Raw genomic sequence first — 17,796 nt, 5'->3', positions numbered from 1 at the left:
CATATATTAGAGTATAAAGCAGAAATTGTAAAGCAAGTAGAAAATGCAGAAACTGTAAAGCAAGTAGAAAATGTAGAAAATGCAGAAACTGTATAGCAAGTATAAAATGCATAAATGCAACAAAGGTCCAAAATTGTAAACTATAAAACAGAAAATGCAAAAATATGCAATGCAGCAAAACTGGAAAGCAGAAAATGCAGAATTGTAGAAATGTAGAAAAACTTTAAAGTACAAATGGCCTAATTGCAGAAAATGCAGAAACTAAACAGAAAACTGTCGAAAGTAAAACTAAACAAGTAGAAATGCAGAAAAGCATAAACTAAACAAGCTATCATTAAAGCAGTTTATAAAAGTAGCCGATTACCTTGAGGAAGGTCACAAAAACAGTGGCTCTTTCCCAATCAGTTTCAACCGATGGCCCTACCCTTTTCAGCTTCTTTTTTTTTTTTTTTTTTTTTTCAGCTTCTATTTCTGGCACTTCTAATCACTCATCATCCTCAACTTCATCCTCATCAAAATAACCAATGTATTTCGAGTCTTCCTCTTCCGCCATGCGGTCAAACGCTTTCCGAAGCTCAAGGGCTACATCTAACATTAAGAAGGTGGAATTCCACCGGTTTGGCACATCTAATATGCACACCTTCTTGCAATCCAATTGTTCTTTTGTAACACATTGCTTAAAAACATCAAGCCTTGCAGATGAACTCCTAACATAACGAACTGCATTTCTAATCGAAGCCACAGATCTATCCATCATTCTTAACCCTGATTTCACAATCAAGTTGAGAATGTGAGCTAAACACCTCACATGTAGCCACTTACCTTCTAAAACAGGCTTTTTTTTTCTAAGTCAGCATCTTTTTCCTAATGTACTGTATGGCAACTTTATTTGTGGATGCATTATCCACCGAAACAGTCAACACTCTCTCAATTCCCCAATCAAGTAGGCATGTTTCCAGTAGCTTCCCGATGGTGTTCCCTTGATGATTAGGAATTACACAAAAGTTAAGAATCCTTTTGTGTAAATTCCAGCCACCATCTATGAAATGAGCTGTAACCACCATGTAATTTATGTTTTGCACTAATGTCCACGTATCGGTGGTTAAATTAACACAGTGGCTAGCTAGCTCCTGCTTCAGTTTCAGCTTCTCAACATCATACAATTTTCAAAATGTACTTACAACTAATCTTCTAGAAGGAACCTTGAACCTAGGACATGCAACTTTACAAAATCTTTGAAACCCTTCCTCCTCCGGGTGACTAAATGGCAGCTCATCTATTACTATCATCTCAACACAAGCTCTTAGGCAAGCATCTTGACTAAATGCCCTCATAGTTAAGTAAGGTTCATTCAAGTTCCCACCAGCTACAAACACTTGCTGAAACTCCTCCAGGTCTATCCTACCAGGATATTTTTTACACACAACCTCTATATGCCTCTTTAAACTATTGGTACCATTATCGTATGGATTATAGGCAAGGTCTATGGAGCAAAACCTGCATTTGGCGCGCTTGGTAGTCCCAACTTGGACCTTCTTTCCATCTTTGAACTCATAGAAAGGTTTATCAATCTTCTCATAGTGCTCCCATACCATTGAACGTTCCCTCGACCTTGTGGATGTACTCTTCCTTGCTCTATTTTTGGGTTTTGGTGGTCGTGACGATGTCATCGTAGATGGAGTTGTTGTAGAAGATGGTTGGTTTGTGCCAGTTGCAGGGACGACATCATTCTCGGCAACTTCAATGTCAGAATCAAAATTGGGGTTTGCATGATTCAAATCAGAATTTGAATTGGGCTCGGATTAGGAAAGGGATTCTGTTTGTGGTGTATTTGAGGTGCTTCCAGTGGAGGAATCCATGGGTGATTTCATGATTGATCGAGATAATCACCGGGTGAATAGCGGAAATGTGAAGAAGAAGATAAGAATTAAGATTTGAAGTTAGTGAACTCACTAAACCGACCTTACTGAAGAAGATAGCTTTGTTTAGGATTTAGGTGGATGAAATTGGGTGATTGCTTGCACCCAAGTCCACGACACTCTATATAGGCTTGACTGAGAGCCAATTAACATGCTACATGTATACAGGTACATTTACCAGTCTGGATCAGTTTTATTCGGTTCTGCAACTAGTGAAACCGCGACCGAACCCGATGTCAATTTAATCAGTTCGGTTTAACCCAAACTGAGGATTTCTGTCTTCAAACCTGACCCGAATGGTCGGTTCTGGTTCGGATCGTCTTGATTTCTTGATCCCTCGGGTTAAACTGCCCAGCCCTAGCCCAAACCCTTATAAACCAATAAGCAAAGTTATATTTTTCCAATGTGGGAGTTAGATTTTTCACATTCTCAACACGCCCCAGCACATGTGGCGATTTCTCAAGCCATAAACGTGGACAAGTTATATATTTTGACGGTGAGCAGGTGTGGCCATTGCTGAAACTAAACACGTGGGTAACCTGCTCTAATATCATGATAAAGTAATTTGGGGTTCACATCCAAAACCAATTGACAATGGATGAAATGGCTGAAACCTTATAAACCCATAAACAAAGTAATATTTTTCCAATGTGGGAGTTATACTTTTCACATTCTCAACACTCTCATGATAATTCAATCAGACCTCGATTTGCCTTCTTAAAAGCTTATTGACCAAATGGCCAAACGACAAGATTCAATAAAAGAAGCTATCTCATGGGACTTGGTGATACTTAACCTTAATGGATTCCCCTTGTGTATCTTTGATTCATTTGCTAGAGTCTTCCATGCAACATAGTGGATTGAAATGTTTTACCATCTCTGATTGTTCACTTGACACTTGATGTCCCTCGACAACACTTGAGCACCATAGAGGACAACTTTCCGAGTAATAGAACGACTAGCAGGAAAAGTGGAATCTTAGATATACAAACAAAAATTATCAAGACATTCATCAGCTTGTTGCAAAGATAGTCAGCTGAGAAATAGGTTTTGAATTCGATGTGACAAATTAGGGTAATAAATGAGAGCTTCTCCAGTGTAGGGAACAAAAAAAAAAAAAAACATTGGGTGAGAGAATAAAAATCCTAAAACACTCCGTCACTTCTTCATTAGAGAGTGCACCTTTTGAATTTCCCTCCCAGACCGAGACTTGCCAATGAACTGCCATTGGTGCTTATCATTAGCTAGCCAAGCTAAATTCTTTTTGGCTGCGGCCAAGCTCAAAATTTCTTTTTCCTCTGCAAAGATTGCCAACTCCTACGTACACTGATGAAATTGTGTTTATGCATATGACTCTTCTAATCTTTGGTGTTTTCATGCACCAATATATAAATGTAAACCAACTCTGTATAACATATTAAATCAATTCCATCTACCGGCATATTATTGCTGCACAAATTAATATCACTCATCTACATTTATCTTTCATTTTGTAGTCGAAGTTTTTTTTCTTCAGATTCGTAGTCGAAATGACATGGATAGATATCTCAAAGCCAGCAATGTGATACATCATGTAGGACATAATATATATATTTGACTTTCACCTAATATTTGTTCTTTTTGCTACTGTTCTAATTTTTGTCGCATAAAACATTATTGAACTTGGAGGTATTTGGTCCATGGCATATTCTCTTGTAAAGTAGCAGCACCAAAAGAAAGATGAGTGTGGACCTGAGGGTCTTTCCAAACCTTCCTGGAATAGGTGCTCTCTGGGATCAAGTGTGTATAAGTTGCCATACATGGTGAGCGACATTATTGTTCTCATGGTGGTCTACCACAGTTCCCCACTAAACCAGAAACCCAAAGACAGATAACATTTGGTTATTTTGGATCACACATTTCACACTGCTAGTCTAGCTCAAACCAGTGCAAGAAATGATAATTTCCTCATTGACTGCCACGGCGAAACCAAGCTTCCCTCACATCTTATCATTTTCGCTTCTCATTCTTCTCTTCACATTGTCATCTCTGCCAGCAGGCACATTCGTAGCCCGCAGACTCTCACTCAAAGAAGCCACCATAGACGATCTCCAGCTCGCTTTCAAGCACAACCAACTCACCTAGCCTCGAGGCAACTTGTCCAAATCCGAAAACTGAACCCGGTTCTCAAAGGAGTCCTAGAAGCCAACCCAGATGCGCTTCACCTTGCCGACAAGGCTGACTACGAGCGCAGGACTAAGGCACCAGTGTCACTACTCTCTAAGTTGCATGGCATTCCTATTCTGGTCAAGGACAACATTGCAACTAAGGATAAGATAAACACCACCGCCGGCCCTTTTGCACTGTACGTCGTGCCTCGTGATGCTGGTGTGGTGGAGAAGTTGAGGAAAACAGGGGCAATCATTTTGGGAAAGGCAAGCTTGAGCAAGTGGTCATATTTTAGGTGTAGTAAAGCACCCAATGGTTGGATCGCCAGAGGCGGTCATGGCTTGGTGAGTTGATTAATGCATCTGTATAATTATAGTTTCCACAATCTCTTATTTGACTAGTCATTTGGACTGATGATACATCTCAAAATATACATGTTTCTTTGATCGTAGAATAATATGTCAGATATATGGCTAGATCATTACTCCTTCTAACAACATAAATATGTTAGGTGCGTTGATAAATATTTCAAACCATATATGTAAATGAATAGCAAAATTAAGTTGAAACAATACATACGTCAAGCCACAAACCCCACAAAACTGAATATAAGAGTACATGACTAAATCAGGTTGCATTGTTTTCATCACTCATTTCTTGGGGTTGCGATCGAGCAGGCCAATGTGTAGGACAGTAGCAGATGCTGCTTATGTTCTTGATGCCATAGCAGGCATCTACCACAATGACATTGCAACGATTGAGACATCGAAGTACATTCCCAAAGGTGGTTATGCACAGTTTCTCAGGCCACTACAAGAGAAAATGTCATCGGCGACAACCTAAAGTTGTCATAAGAAGTCAAAATTTCTCGCTGAATTGAAAATGCGACGGCTTTGGGTTGTCGCAACCAGTTGTCGCCTTATGTGTTTTACTGATTGTCAAAAGCGACGAAATTACACGGTTGTCACTTTTCCAATATGCGACGCAATTGGTCCTCGCATATCACAAATTGTGACACTCACAAATGTGTTACCAAAAACTATATGCGAGACTTTATATTTGTCACTATTTTTAATATACGAGGCTTTATTTACATCGCATATTCCATATACGAGGTTTGGATGTTTGTTGCATTTTCAATTGGCGACGCAATTCGTTCCTCACATATGACATTTTGCAAGACAAGAGAGTGCGTTACAGAATGCTATAAGCGAGACTTTATATTTGTTACAATTTCCAATATAGGAGACCTTGTTTACGTTGCATATTCCATCTGCAAGGTTTATATGTTTGATCAAAAATTTATATGTGAGACTTTTTTTTGTTGTAAAAAATAACTGCGAGGTTTCATTTTTGTTGCATATATTAATATGTGACACATATGCATTTGTTGTAGAAAATTATATGCGAGGCTTCTTGTTTGTCTCCTATAATTTCGTCGATGAACTTATTGCGTCGCATATTGAAAAAACTACAACTCTGTTATTTCGTCGCTTTTGACAATCAGTAAAACACATTACGCGACAACTGGTTGCGACAACCCAAAGGTGTCGCATATTTAATTAAGCGAGAAATTTAGTCTTTTTAAGACAACTCTGGATTGTCGCCAATATCTTTTTAACTGGAGATCATGTGCAGTGTCTTCATCTATTCTGACGACCTTTTAATTTGGTGTTAGGAAAGGAGGTGCTGTTTTGGTAGACAATTTGAAAATTGCTAATTTGACTGAAATCTGTTCCTCAAACGATGAATATAATGCATTGTATATTGAGTTCAAAATATCCTTAAATGCATACTTGAAGGAGTTGGTGGCTTCCCCAGTGCGATCCTTGGCAGATGCTATAGCCTTTAACAACAAACATCAGAAACTTGTTAGCAAATAATGTTTGACAAAATCTCATTGCAATTATTAGTGATAAGTAGCTATCCTTTTCAGTAGTGTACAATGCAAGTCTAAAACCAAATTGATGATGACCATATCAACTAATTGATTTTTTTTGGGCAGGAAACGATCAAGGAGTATGGGCAAGACGTATTTTTAGCTGCTGAAGCAACAAATGGGTTTGGAAAAACAGAGAAGCCACCATTGTTGAATCTTGCAAGGTGGACAAGATATGGTCTTGTGAAATTAATGACAGAGAAGAAGCTAGATGCTGTGGTGACTCCTAAATCAGATTTTCGAATTGTACTTGCAATTGGGGGAGCCCCAGGTCTAACAGTACGTTCCAGCTGGATACAAAAACAATCACTACACCAAAAATCTTATCAGACAACGGCAGAAAACCGATGTGGGATTTGGAGTCCCACCGTTGTAGAGTGAGCCGTTGTCTGATGAAAAATCAGACAACGGTGGAACACAGTTGTATGATAAACACACAGACAACAAGTATGTGTTATAACTGTTATGTGATAGTTCGGCGGATGGCAGCAGTTGAGGCGCTGTCTTCAGACAACAGTGTCAGTTTTAAGCTGTTGTATGTTAAGCGTGTCAGACAACATATTTTTATTTTGTCTGTTGTCTGATTGATCTTCAAACTTCAGTTGTTGGACTATATCTGTTGTGTGATTAACTTTAGGACAACAGAATTCAATTGATTCTGTTGTGTGATTAACTTTAGGACAACAGAATTCAATTGATTCTGTCGTGTGATTAACTTTTACGACAACAGAGTTCAATTGATTATGTTGTGTGATTAACTTTTAGGACAATAGAGTTCAATTAATTCTGTTATTTGAGTATAAATTAGAAGACACTGATTTGTTAAAAACCGATGTGTGATATGATTGATTACAATGTGTTTTTGTCCTATTTTTGTTACCTGATCATTGTGTGATCAGAATTAAGCAAAATTAATGCTCCATTATTACCTAAATAATGGTACGTCTAGATCGTTGATCAATTGGAAAGAAAACACATTGCAAATGCTCAAATGAGTAATCAAACCTATTCCATATATCTCTTAATGTTAAAAGCATTTCCCAAAAGCTGATATAACTATGTAAAACATGCCACATATAGAGTTTGTGCAAGAACTTGGTTTCAATAGCCAACATATTGATACAAACTCTTGTCTTCCCACTATTCCAGGAACTTAGTCTGTGCAGCCATGGTGTCAAACCTTTAAAGTTGAAGCAAGTGGTTTGCAATTTATGTCCAAATGTCCAACCAAAGACACCTCAGCGAAAAAAGCCAGTCCAGAACCTATATACAAACAAATAAGCTTCAGAAAGTTGAAATTACTCTCTATCCATCTGAACACAACCTTCTGCATGCCATCCAAAAGTGCATATATCCAATTGTTATGATTATGATTTAAATATTGAAAGTTGCAAGTCAAGTTGTCCAAATAGAAGTCATATACATCTCTGAGCTGTATATTAGTCATTTGCTACACTCTTAATATGATTTGATTGATACATGCTAATATATACCAACCAATGTTACTTACAAACTTCGAATCGATATAGTGATCATTTATGTATGAAACAAAAGTGAAATTCATGAGTATATCGATGAGATTCGATATGATTCGTAAAGCTGATAACTAATCGATATATACTACCACCAGAAATTCTCCGAATCAGATAAAGCTGATAACTAATCTCTACATCAGTAATCCATAGGTAATACCTGCATCTCTCTTCTCCTCTATTCATCTATAATCTCAATCCGGTGAAATGGATATTGTTTAGTGTTATAGTCAGCATTAGGTTTAGTAAGTCAAGCTGGTCAAGTAGGGAGAGAAAAAAAAAATCGAAGCAAGATAACTACATCGGCCTTAGTAATTTCCTGAACAAAATAAGAAAGAAAGCTAAATGGCCAAAAACAATATTCTAAAGAATGAAACTTATACAATGACATTATTGCATATTTTCTGTCCATCTGCACATTCAGTTGCTTCTTTAATCAAAATGGTATTCTGCAGTCTAATTAATCTTGCCTCATTCTAGCAACAAAAATTAAACTCATACATCTGTCGGCCTCATTCACCACTTTATACTATTTGGTGAATGTAACCAAAGGTGAGGGACAACATAGTATTGATGGAGGTCTTCCAAACCAAATGAAGGATAAGAAATAACATGAATTATAGCTTGGCAATGCCATCCTCAAATCTCAGTTTTGATAGTGCTATATTTATTCTTTTTGTCTCATCCTATTTTCAATGGTATAGTTTAGAAGGACTCTATGAATCCTTAGGGATCTAGCTCATTACTACTCTTCTACTTTATGTTCATTATGATACCTACCATTACTACTGTCCTGTAACTCCAAGTCAAGGGCTTGTGGGCACATGCCATGGTTGAAGGGAATTAGGAAAAGCTTGAATATATGAACTTGACCCTCAACTGAATGCAAAATGTTAATTTTGATCTTTTGTATTACATCTGACGAAAAAGCTTAGAAAATAGCCTACAAAAGGAAAAGGGGAGAGCATGGTGCCTGAATAGAATCTGAAGGTTCCAAACTCGATCAAGCAAATTTTTTAACAGAAGCGAGACTTTCAACTTCATCTACATATCATCATACATTTATAGTCAAGCCAGATGAAAAAACAAAATCATAGTAGCAGTAAATTTCACCAATCAGAACAACTATCAGATTGGTTTACAAAGAGCACATGGTCCAAATCCAACTTTAGTTTACAAAGAGCAGTCATTTTCAGTGATAGTGTCGACTACATACCAGCTTGCCATTTTCACCAACTTGCCATTTTCAGAGTATCATTTGCTGAATAGAGAATGTGCATTAATTTGAAGCAATTGGGACTGTAGGTATCTGTAAATCATAAAACCATGAGTCGGGCATTCTACAAATATACAAACACATGACTTAATGGAGAGAAAAGTGATACATCCACGAACCTGGAGTTAAATCAGATGGATAGTTTTTGAGCTAATGCTTTACATAAAGTGGTTTTTCTAGTCCCTGGAGTTCCATGTAAAAGAACAATGCTGTAAAGTCATAAAACAAATCACATAGGTAATTAGAATTTCTTACCAAAAAAAGATGAGAAATGAAAAACATTATGAACATAATACAATATGACAGCATCAGGAAGCAAAAGAAATTCCAATATTGTTTTTTCCAGTAACTCATTTATAGACATCTAGCTACCTTTAGACCAAGAAATATATAGCTTTTCAATGACTTTGCTATGAATGATTCAACCATTCTGCAATTTCAAATAGACATTCTGCAGTTTGAGATTTCTGCACCATATGCATCAACTGACTAATTTATTCTCGGCTCAAATATACACCATATGCATATAATACAAGCTCCTTATGCAAATAAGCAAACTCAAAAGGATTTAAAAATATGAAGACCAGGAAAAAAAAATACAACATAAAAAGCAACTCGCAGAAATAGGCAAGGAAGAGCCAATTTATGCATGCAGGGGGAACAACAAATCGGATAGCAGCAACAGCAATAGGAAGAGAATGAATAGCAAAACCAAAAACAAAATATAAAAAATAATTGATTAGACCTGAATTTAGCATAATCAAAACAAAAAAATACCATTCTCAATAGAAAATAAAACACAAACAACTCATCGAGATCAACAAATAAGAAGGCCCCAGAAGCAAGAAAGAAGAGATTCTAGACAAAACACAAATCAAAGTGATTATTATGAAACATTCTAAAACATAAGAAGATATAATTTTAATTGAATTAACTCTAGGCCCAAAAGCAAAACTAAAGACGTTATGCACCAAACGAAAATAATATTATGGGTCTACATATTGAATGTTGTAGAGCTGTCTCTATGGAAATTCAACCACCTTAACAATGAGTTCACCCTTTTGACATGACTACTGTCATGTCATAATTGTGTTTTATAATTCAAAAAAAAAATAATTTCAAATCAAATAACATTAAGAAAAACCCTTTTCCCTCTGTTGATATATGCAAAAGAATGGCTTGAAAAGCATAGCAGAATTAAATCACCAAGTGTTTAGGTAAAAATGTTTGAAATCCTCCATTTCCCAGTCTCCTACCCTTCCCTGTTTTCTACATAAGCCAAAGAAACTTTTTAATTCTGCTTATTGGCATGTAAAAAATTGCTGAATTGAGTGATTATTCTGACATATAATAAACACCTATCCTTGCAAGTCCAACCTAAGTAACAGAGTAACTTACCTCCCCATTTTCACACACACATCAACTTCAACAAAGTAATCACCTTTTTCTTCTCAACAATCAAAGATCAAATTGCCACAAAGTAATCATCTCGTTAACCCAGTTCCAATATTCAAAGTATTGGAACTGCCATATTACATCACATGCATCAGTTAAAAACTTTGCCATATTACATCACATGCATCTTGAACAACAAAGTTGCCATTGTCATTTGTCAAGAAGCCTTGCTATATATTCTACTTAAATTCTGGACCTTTTTGTTTCCACCAAGTGTAGAAAAATAGATCTATATCGATGAGATTCGTAAAATAGAAATTAGATCACTAAGGCTTATCAAACCAAGAGATTTGACGGAATAGAAAAAGAACAAAAATTGCCAATTACCGCTAGGAAGAACATGAAAAAGAATCATACCCAGAAATAAGCAATGGGAGTTCTTGAAATTGTGCAATCTCGCCGAGAGTTCATCTGGAACTAGCAGTGGATATCGGGTATTCTTCTACAAAACCCTAGATTCACTGCTGTTCTTGAGCAGTCTTCTGCAAACCATCTTCCACCCCCCGTTCTCACCTTTTCGGGAGCCTTAATAATCAGCTCGTTTTTCTGGCAACTCGCCCAAATCTTACCATTAGAGGATGACCAGCAGCGCTGCTTGTTCTTCATCAAGTTCCTGGCCCATGGCTGTGCGGTGTAAATCTAGCTAATTGTGGAGACGAGAGTTAGGTCAATGAAATTTGGGTTTCAGATTGAGGGTTCGACCAATAGAGATTTGGTTGATTTCGGGGAATCTAAGATTGGGGTTTCCCTATTTGGGATTTCAGAATGAAAGTGAGAGGAAGACTATGATTTCTGGGTAAAGAAGAGAGTTGGATGAAGAAGTGAGCGAGAGAAGACTAAGAGTGAGAGAGAGAGAGAGAGAGAGAGAGAGACAGAGAGAGAGAGAGAGAGAGTAGAACGTGAGAGTTCAACGATGAGGAGGACAAAGATTTCGCGAGAGAGATGGGGAGCTGTGAGTGTTGGGCGTCCTGAGAGAAGAGATCGAGAGGTTATGAAAAATAGCCAAGCAACTTTGTTTAAATGTGCCCTCAGTTGTCTAAGGCATTGAGCAATAGCTTTGTTTTTTTTTTTTTTAAGTTACTCAGACAAAGTATAGATACATTTACGTTGTCTGAATTGCTACATAGTTGAGGGAACAAAAGATGAAAATTTCCCGCTTGTGCAATTAAAATGCCAGTTTTGGCTCTCAGGCTAGGCATTTCTCATTCACACAACAGAAATAGTTCATTATGTTGTAGGAAGTTGCAAGCATGACAAGCCATTGAAGCCAAATTTGCTTGTTTTGAGGGGGAATGAATATCATTATGGAGACTTCTCCAAATTCTGCCACTTACTTGCACAACGGCACATTAAAAACCATTGTATGATTATTTGCAAGTATACTCCTACAACACAAATAACTAAACTGTTGTACAATTTAGTGACATTTAGGGTACAATTTGGAGCCAAATTTGAGTCCATCTAGGAGGGAAATCTGCCGCAATTTTTTTTTTTGATTCACACAACAGATTATTCTTGTAACCGTTGTGCAATGACTTTCTAAACAAAAACTTCAGAATTTTAACCACCTTATACAACGTAAGTTTACTAAACATGTTGTGTGATTCACTTTTCTTCATCACACAACACTTTTTTTTTTTCCATTGTGCAAAAAGTGTTGTGTGTTAACGTTTTTGGTGTAGTGAATGGGAGACCAGCTGGTATATGCTTTGGTGGACTTCGGGGTTCAGAGCCAAAGCTAATCGAGATTGTATATGCTTTTGAGCAAGCCACTAAGATTAGGAAGCCTCCTTTATTTAGAACAACATTGTATTACTTGGAGAATGCAGTGTGCTATGAGAAGAGCTAGTAGTACTAGAAAAATGGAGTTATGTCTCGGCTCCCAAATTCTATAGTAAGTCAATAAGACTTTTTAGATAAGAAAAGAATGAAAGACCAATCACCAGTTAACGTACACAATTCATTAACAGTTTTAGTGTTTAGCTGACAAAAACGACAGATTCGCAAACGACAAACCCTAGTAAACTCTTAACCACAACTAGAAAAAACGGTTGAGTTGAGAACAATCGCGGCAGCGAGTAGAACCAATTAGCAATTAATTAATTAATAGACCATGCTAGTCCCCATGGGAAGAAGACACCAAAAGCCATCCAAACAAATCGGTTTGCCTTTTGAGAATCTATAAGTCTATATAAATGTACACAATTGACATCATCTTGATCTTGAAATTACATGAACAATGTACAACCACCAAAATCTTTTGAGATACGAGGTCCCAAGGTTTCTTTATGTCATACTTGATCATGCGATTAATTGTTATGATAAATTAAAAATCATGTAGTAAAGTAGGCTATGTTCAAGTAAACCCTAATTTATGTTTGGTCAAACTCTAGGTTACTTGCTCTAGTGGTAATAGGGTTAAATTAAAAGGATTTAGATTTCTATTCAATGTACGATTACTTTCCTTGTATGATTGAGATTCTATGCATTGTAACCCTCTATATAAAGAGGCCCCTATTATCAATGAGAATACACAGCAAATTCCTCTCAATTCTCATTTCCCTACAACACGTTATCAGCACAAAGTCCTAACTCTGAAACAAATAGCCAAACTCTAATTAAAGAAGCTAAAAACCTTGAATCCGAATACAAAACCTTGAACCCTTTTCTGCCTCCACCTCACACATTGAAGAACTCGATCCCAGGAGTCTAGAACTGGCGGCCCTACCCCAAGAACAGGCCGGAAACCTACTGAACCGGCCACCAGAAGCTCCATACAACTCGCAGCAAATATTCTACCGGTTCACCATCTTCCGGACCTCCAATTTCCACCAAATTTTGGTAGCAGAAGTCCATTGATCTAAAGTTTCAGGAACCGGAAGAAAAAGTCCAAAAACTGGCCTAAAAAGGCGTGAACCGGCTACCTGAGCAGCTGCATCTTGAACCGACAGAAAAGAAGAGAAGAAAAGGAAAAAAAAAAATGGAAGAGAGCAAAAGAAGGCCAGAAGCCTAGAAGCCCAAGCCCATTGACGCATACCACACCGCCATGTCAGCACCCTGACTCAATGACAAGTCAGCATACAGGGACCCACTGCCACGTCAGCATAGGTCAACGGTCAACCTCTGGTCAACAACTTTTCCGGCAAATTCCCGGCCACTTTTTCCGACCAAATTTTCAGGCAACATATTTCGAGGTATTTTTTACTAAACGTTCCTGTTTTTAGAGTTTTTAAATTCAATTTCTCTTCTTTTTCGGGGACTTGCAACCTTCCTTCTTCTACCCCCCTTTCTTTATCATAGGGGAGACCAAATTAAGCCGAACTGTGGGAGTTCGTGCTCACTCCAAGCTTGGAGCTTGTAGAGTTCTCCAAACTTAGAGTTTGTTGAGCTAAAACGATCGACCGCAAACATCATTGTTTCGATCTAATCCAACCCCTCTTGGAATCGAATTTCTTAGAAGCGACTACGCTCGGAAATTCCTGACTTCTTGGAAGCGACTACGCTTAGAAATTTTATTTGTTTTCGTGGTAGCCTTTTTCACTCCGAAACTAACCCTAATTTCTTGTTCTCTTTCAGGATGAGTAACCTGAACAAATTGGACTTTGCTCCATTGGGAACAACTGGCTCTGAATATCACAGGTGGGTTGGTGATATCCTCCAGCATCTTAAGGCCGATGGAATCTTGGATACGATTCTTGAGCCTAGCCAGGATGTGCTAACTGTTGAGAAAGCTCAAGCTTTGGAAGCAAATAGAGCAGCCTTAGAGGCAAATAAGGCGAAAGCCATTATCCTAATGACTCGTCATATGGATGATTCGCTCCAGTACGAGTGTATGAATGAAGAAGACCCCAGAAGGCTGTGGGTCTCACTACGATAGATTTGGCAACGTCCGTGACTCCCTGCTTCCTGACCTAGAAGTGAGATGGCATAGCCTCCGCTTCTGTGATTTCAAGTTAGTTCTTGACTACAACTCGGAAGCACTTCGCATTAAATCCTTAATGGAATTCTGTGGTAAAGAGATCACAAATGCGATGTTGATTGAGAAGACTCTCTCTACTTTCCCTTCTCTGCATTGATAGTTGCTAAGAACTATCGAATCGATGTTACTGCAAGACGAATCATAAGGTTTCATGAGCTCATTAGAGCTATGAATGTTGCTGAAAAGCATGACAACATCCTTGTGAAGAACTATAATTTGAAATCCGTGGGAACAGAGCATATTCCGGAATCCAATTATAGTCGGGCCCCAAAGAGAGGGCGCCAAGAGCGAAACCCTAATCTTAGGAATACATTTGGACGTTCTGGTCCATATAATCGCTCTACTTGGGAAGGTAATCGCCAAAATAGGCGAACACGAAACCGAAGAGGTAAACGTGGAAAGAGAGAGGGAGGCAATGCCTCTGGCCATGTTGGTGGCCCCACCAACACTAAGAGCCATCTAAATGACGCTTTCAAAGCACCTCAATCAATGAAGTTTGAGCAAAGAGATGTATATTCTCGATGTGGAGTGTCTGATCATTGGGCACACATTTGTAGAGCTCGTGAAGAAATTGTCACCGCCTGCAAAGCATATTGTGAAGCAAGCGAAGCTCACTATATGGAACAAGAAGATCAAGAAGATGATCTAGAGTGAAGGGTCGAAGACTACAAATCTGGCTGGGATCAATAGATTGCTAATTCTGTTTAAGTCTTTATTTTTCCAAGAGATATAATAGGCAATTGCCATATATTTTTGTAGTAAATGCCAATGGTTTAGCTTTTCCTCAAAGTAGGCTCACTCAAAGTAAGTGTGATGTCTAGGAAGGTTTTGAGATTAGTGGTACTTAAGCGAGTTTTGCTCCACCAACATCTCTCTACTCACCTGGTCACATTTATTTTGGAATTACCGAAAGAAGTTAGATGACTATCATTGTTTTGCATTAGCTATCATTTTGGATTAGATTTTGTTTAGTCAAAGAGACAATGATGTAACTCCGTTGGCTTATGAATAAAATTTCGAGTTCTTTATGACTCCATTTTGATTCTGAGCATATGACTTTTGTGACTACAATGGCTGGGCCATCAGTATTAATTCAAGGACATGGAATAGCCCAAGTTCCACTTGCCAAATGGCACCTTAATTACTGTCACAGAAACTCTCTACCCTCCTAGGGCCAATTGCACCTATGAATAGCCAACGGATTCCATGTGAAATCGCATGTAGAGAACGGAAATGAGTTCCTTTGCAATACCTCTAATGATTGTGAACGAATGCGCATCTTAGAGAAGTTCATGTGTCTCTCTAGTAGATTCTATGTCACTATTCGAGCTATTAATCCAATAAAGTTATGAGAGAAGATCTCTTGGATTTAGACACATGTTAGCTTTGTCACGACAGAATAGATCATCCTAGTCATGATATGATGATCCGTCTACTAAAGACTTCACATGGACATCATCTCTTTCGAGCAAAACGAAGCATGAATCAAAAGTTGATTTCTGGACTAATTATGATCGACGCAACTGCCTAGGGCACCGCCTCCGTCCACCACCAGCGTAGGGCTGACACAATCCCTATCCATGACACCATGGATAGCGTCCATCATGGTGATGGCGCCCCAGGTGATGCTGCAATCACCAACTTGCTTCAATTAGCGTTTCAAACGCTCAGGCCCAACCAAAATTCTCATTGGTTGCGTCTACAGCCTCTCGCTCGTTTTACAAAGCCCGTTCCTTAGGGAAATTAGGACTATGACCGTCCTATGCAAAGGAAATGAACATACTCATTCTGTTCTTACATAGAATCCATGGGGATTCTGTGGATTGATTCAACCAACTTGCTGACGTTTAAATATTTCATGATGTTGGTTGACACGCAAACACGCTGGTCACGTGTTGTGCCATTGTCCACTTATAAATGCTGCTTATGTGATACGCTAAAAACAAGCGCTCAATTTAACCCTGCAAGATGTAGTCGTTAGCAATATAGAGTAAGCAAGGATCGTTCGATGCCAGAGATTGAGGGTAACCAATTAATCACAAAGAAAAGTTAAACTAAGCTAAACTAACAAAGAACACAAATTAAACAAACAAAGAAAACTAACTAAAAGAGCAAAACGCAGAATAGGGAAAAGAAGAGAGAAAACAACGAAATAAAAGAAGAAAAGAAGAAGAAATGTTTTGGGGTTTTAGGGTTTACGAAAATTAAAGGAAAACAAAGGAAGCAATTTCGATTTTAAGTTAAAAAATATGGAGAAGATGTTAGAGACTCGGAAATCCACCACCAATTATTTTCGAACAATGTTAAGTTAACCTAGTTTCAATTACTAAGGTGTGAACAGAAATCAACCAAGAAACAAGTCGGAGCAGATCATGTCCCTTATTAATGTTTCCCTAAATACTTAGTCTACGTGAATGCACAATAGCTAAGCCTATCAAACATGCAATCAAGGTATAGAACGCTATCCTATCAACAACACATATAGTGTCAACACATTTGAAGCATTAAGATCTCATGGAAACGATTGATTATAGAGTTGCAGTCTAGTGTGGAACGCCTACCTAGCATGCTCTTCTAGTTGTTTAAAACATCAACTTTTGTTCAAAGCCTTGCATACTTGTGGATTAGAAAACAAAACGATTAGGTGAATTATTTTCTAAACCTAGCTCCAATTACATGCATAAATCCTATGTTCGCGACCATAAAACATACACATGCAAAAGTTTTCAATCAATCAGAGATAAACAACCAATCCACACCAAAGATCAAGAAACTAAATTTAAACAAACATATGTTCTACATAATTGGGGCTTCAAACCTTGACCCTAACAAAAATAACTAGCCACACATGGTCTTAAATTCAACAATTAAAAGCATGAGTAATCGATTACAAGAGGATAAAAACCGTAAAGAGCAGAGTATGAGAGCCACGAATTCACTTTTAGGCAGCCTTAGATGCAGGCAATCCTTCAAGATGGGGCACGGCAGGAGCTTGATGGAGATGGATGGTGATGTGCACGGTTTTCCTTCTTGAAGACTTGGGAATTTTAGACTTTGTGTGCTAGGGTTTTGGGAGCAGAAGCGGCGCTGTAGGATGGTGTGTCTCAACGTGTTATACTGCTCTATATATATAGAATACACAGCCCTAGTTTCCTTTCCCAATTCTGCTTTGAAAACCTCTCCTAATTGCTTGAGGATCACTCTACTTGGTGCATAATTAAATGATTTTCAAGCCTTAGTAATCTTCCCAAAATCTTGAGGAATCATTCTAGGACTCTCCTTCATGTTTGCAGCAGCAATAACCTTCCAAAAATGCCCCCAAAATTCGTCCACAAAAGATTTCTGCCAAACAGTCCTGTTTCGACTAGGTTTCGATTTCTTACTCTGAAGCTTCCTTCTTGGACAAGGAACGACTTCGTCTTGACAAGTTTCTGGATGGTTCTTGACTCCCACGTGTTCTATGACATCATATCATCTAGAATGATCGATAACCTTCTGGAAAAACTCCAAGAAAATCGCCGGAAAAGATCTCTCAAAAAGCTTCGTGA

At 38.1% G+C, this 17,796-nt stretch overlaps 1 protein-coding gene across 1 annotated transcript; it reads left to right on the top strand.

Moving 5' to 3' along the window:
- Positions 1-4,748: 4,748 nt before the first annotated feature.
- Positions 4,749-6,911, top strand: LOC112169445 (probable amidase At4g34880). The gene is made up of 4 exons (XM_024306466.1): positions 4,749-4,837; positions 5,746-5,938; positions 6,073-6,285; positions 6,906-6,911. Exons 1-4 carry the CDS (start codon positions 4,749-4,751, stop codon positions 6,909-6,911), a joined length of 501 nt encoding a protein of 166 aa, XP_024162234.1.
- Positions 6,912-17,796: the final 10,885 nt, after the last annotated feature.

The sequence above is a fragment of the Rosa chinensis genome, chromosome 6 (genome assembly GCF_002994745.2).
Source record: "Rosa chinensis cultivar Old Blush chromosome 6, RchiOBHm-V2, whole genome shotgun sequence".
In the NCBI taxonomy this organism is placed as follows: Eukaryota; Viridiplantae; Streptophyta; class Magnoliopsida; order Rosales; family Rosaceae; genus Rosa; species Rosa chinensis.
Note: the sequence above shows the minus strand (reverse complement) of the source record. Positions and strands in the feature narration are given on the sequence as shown.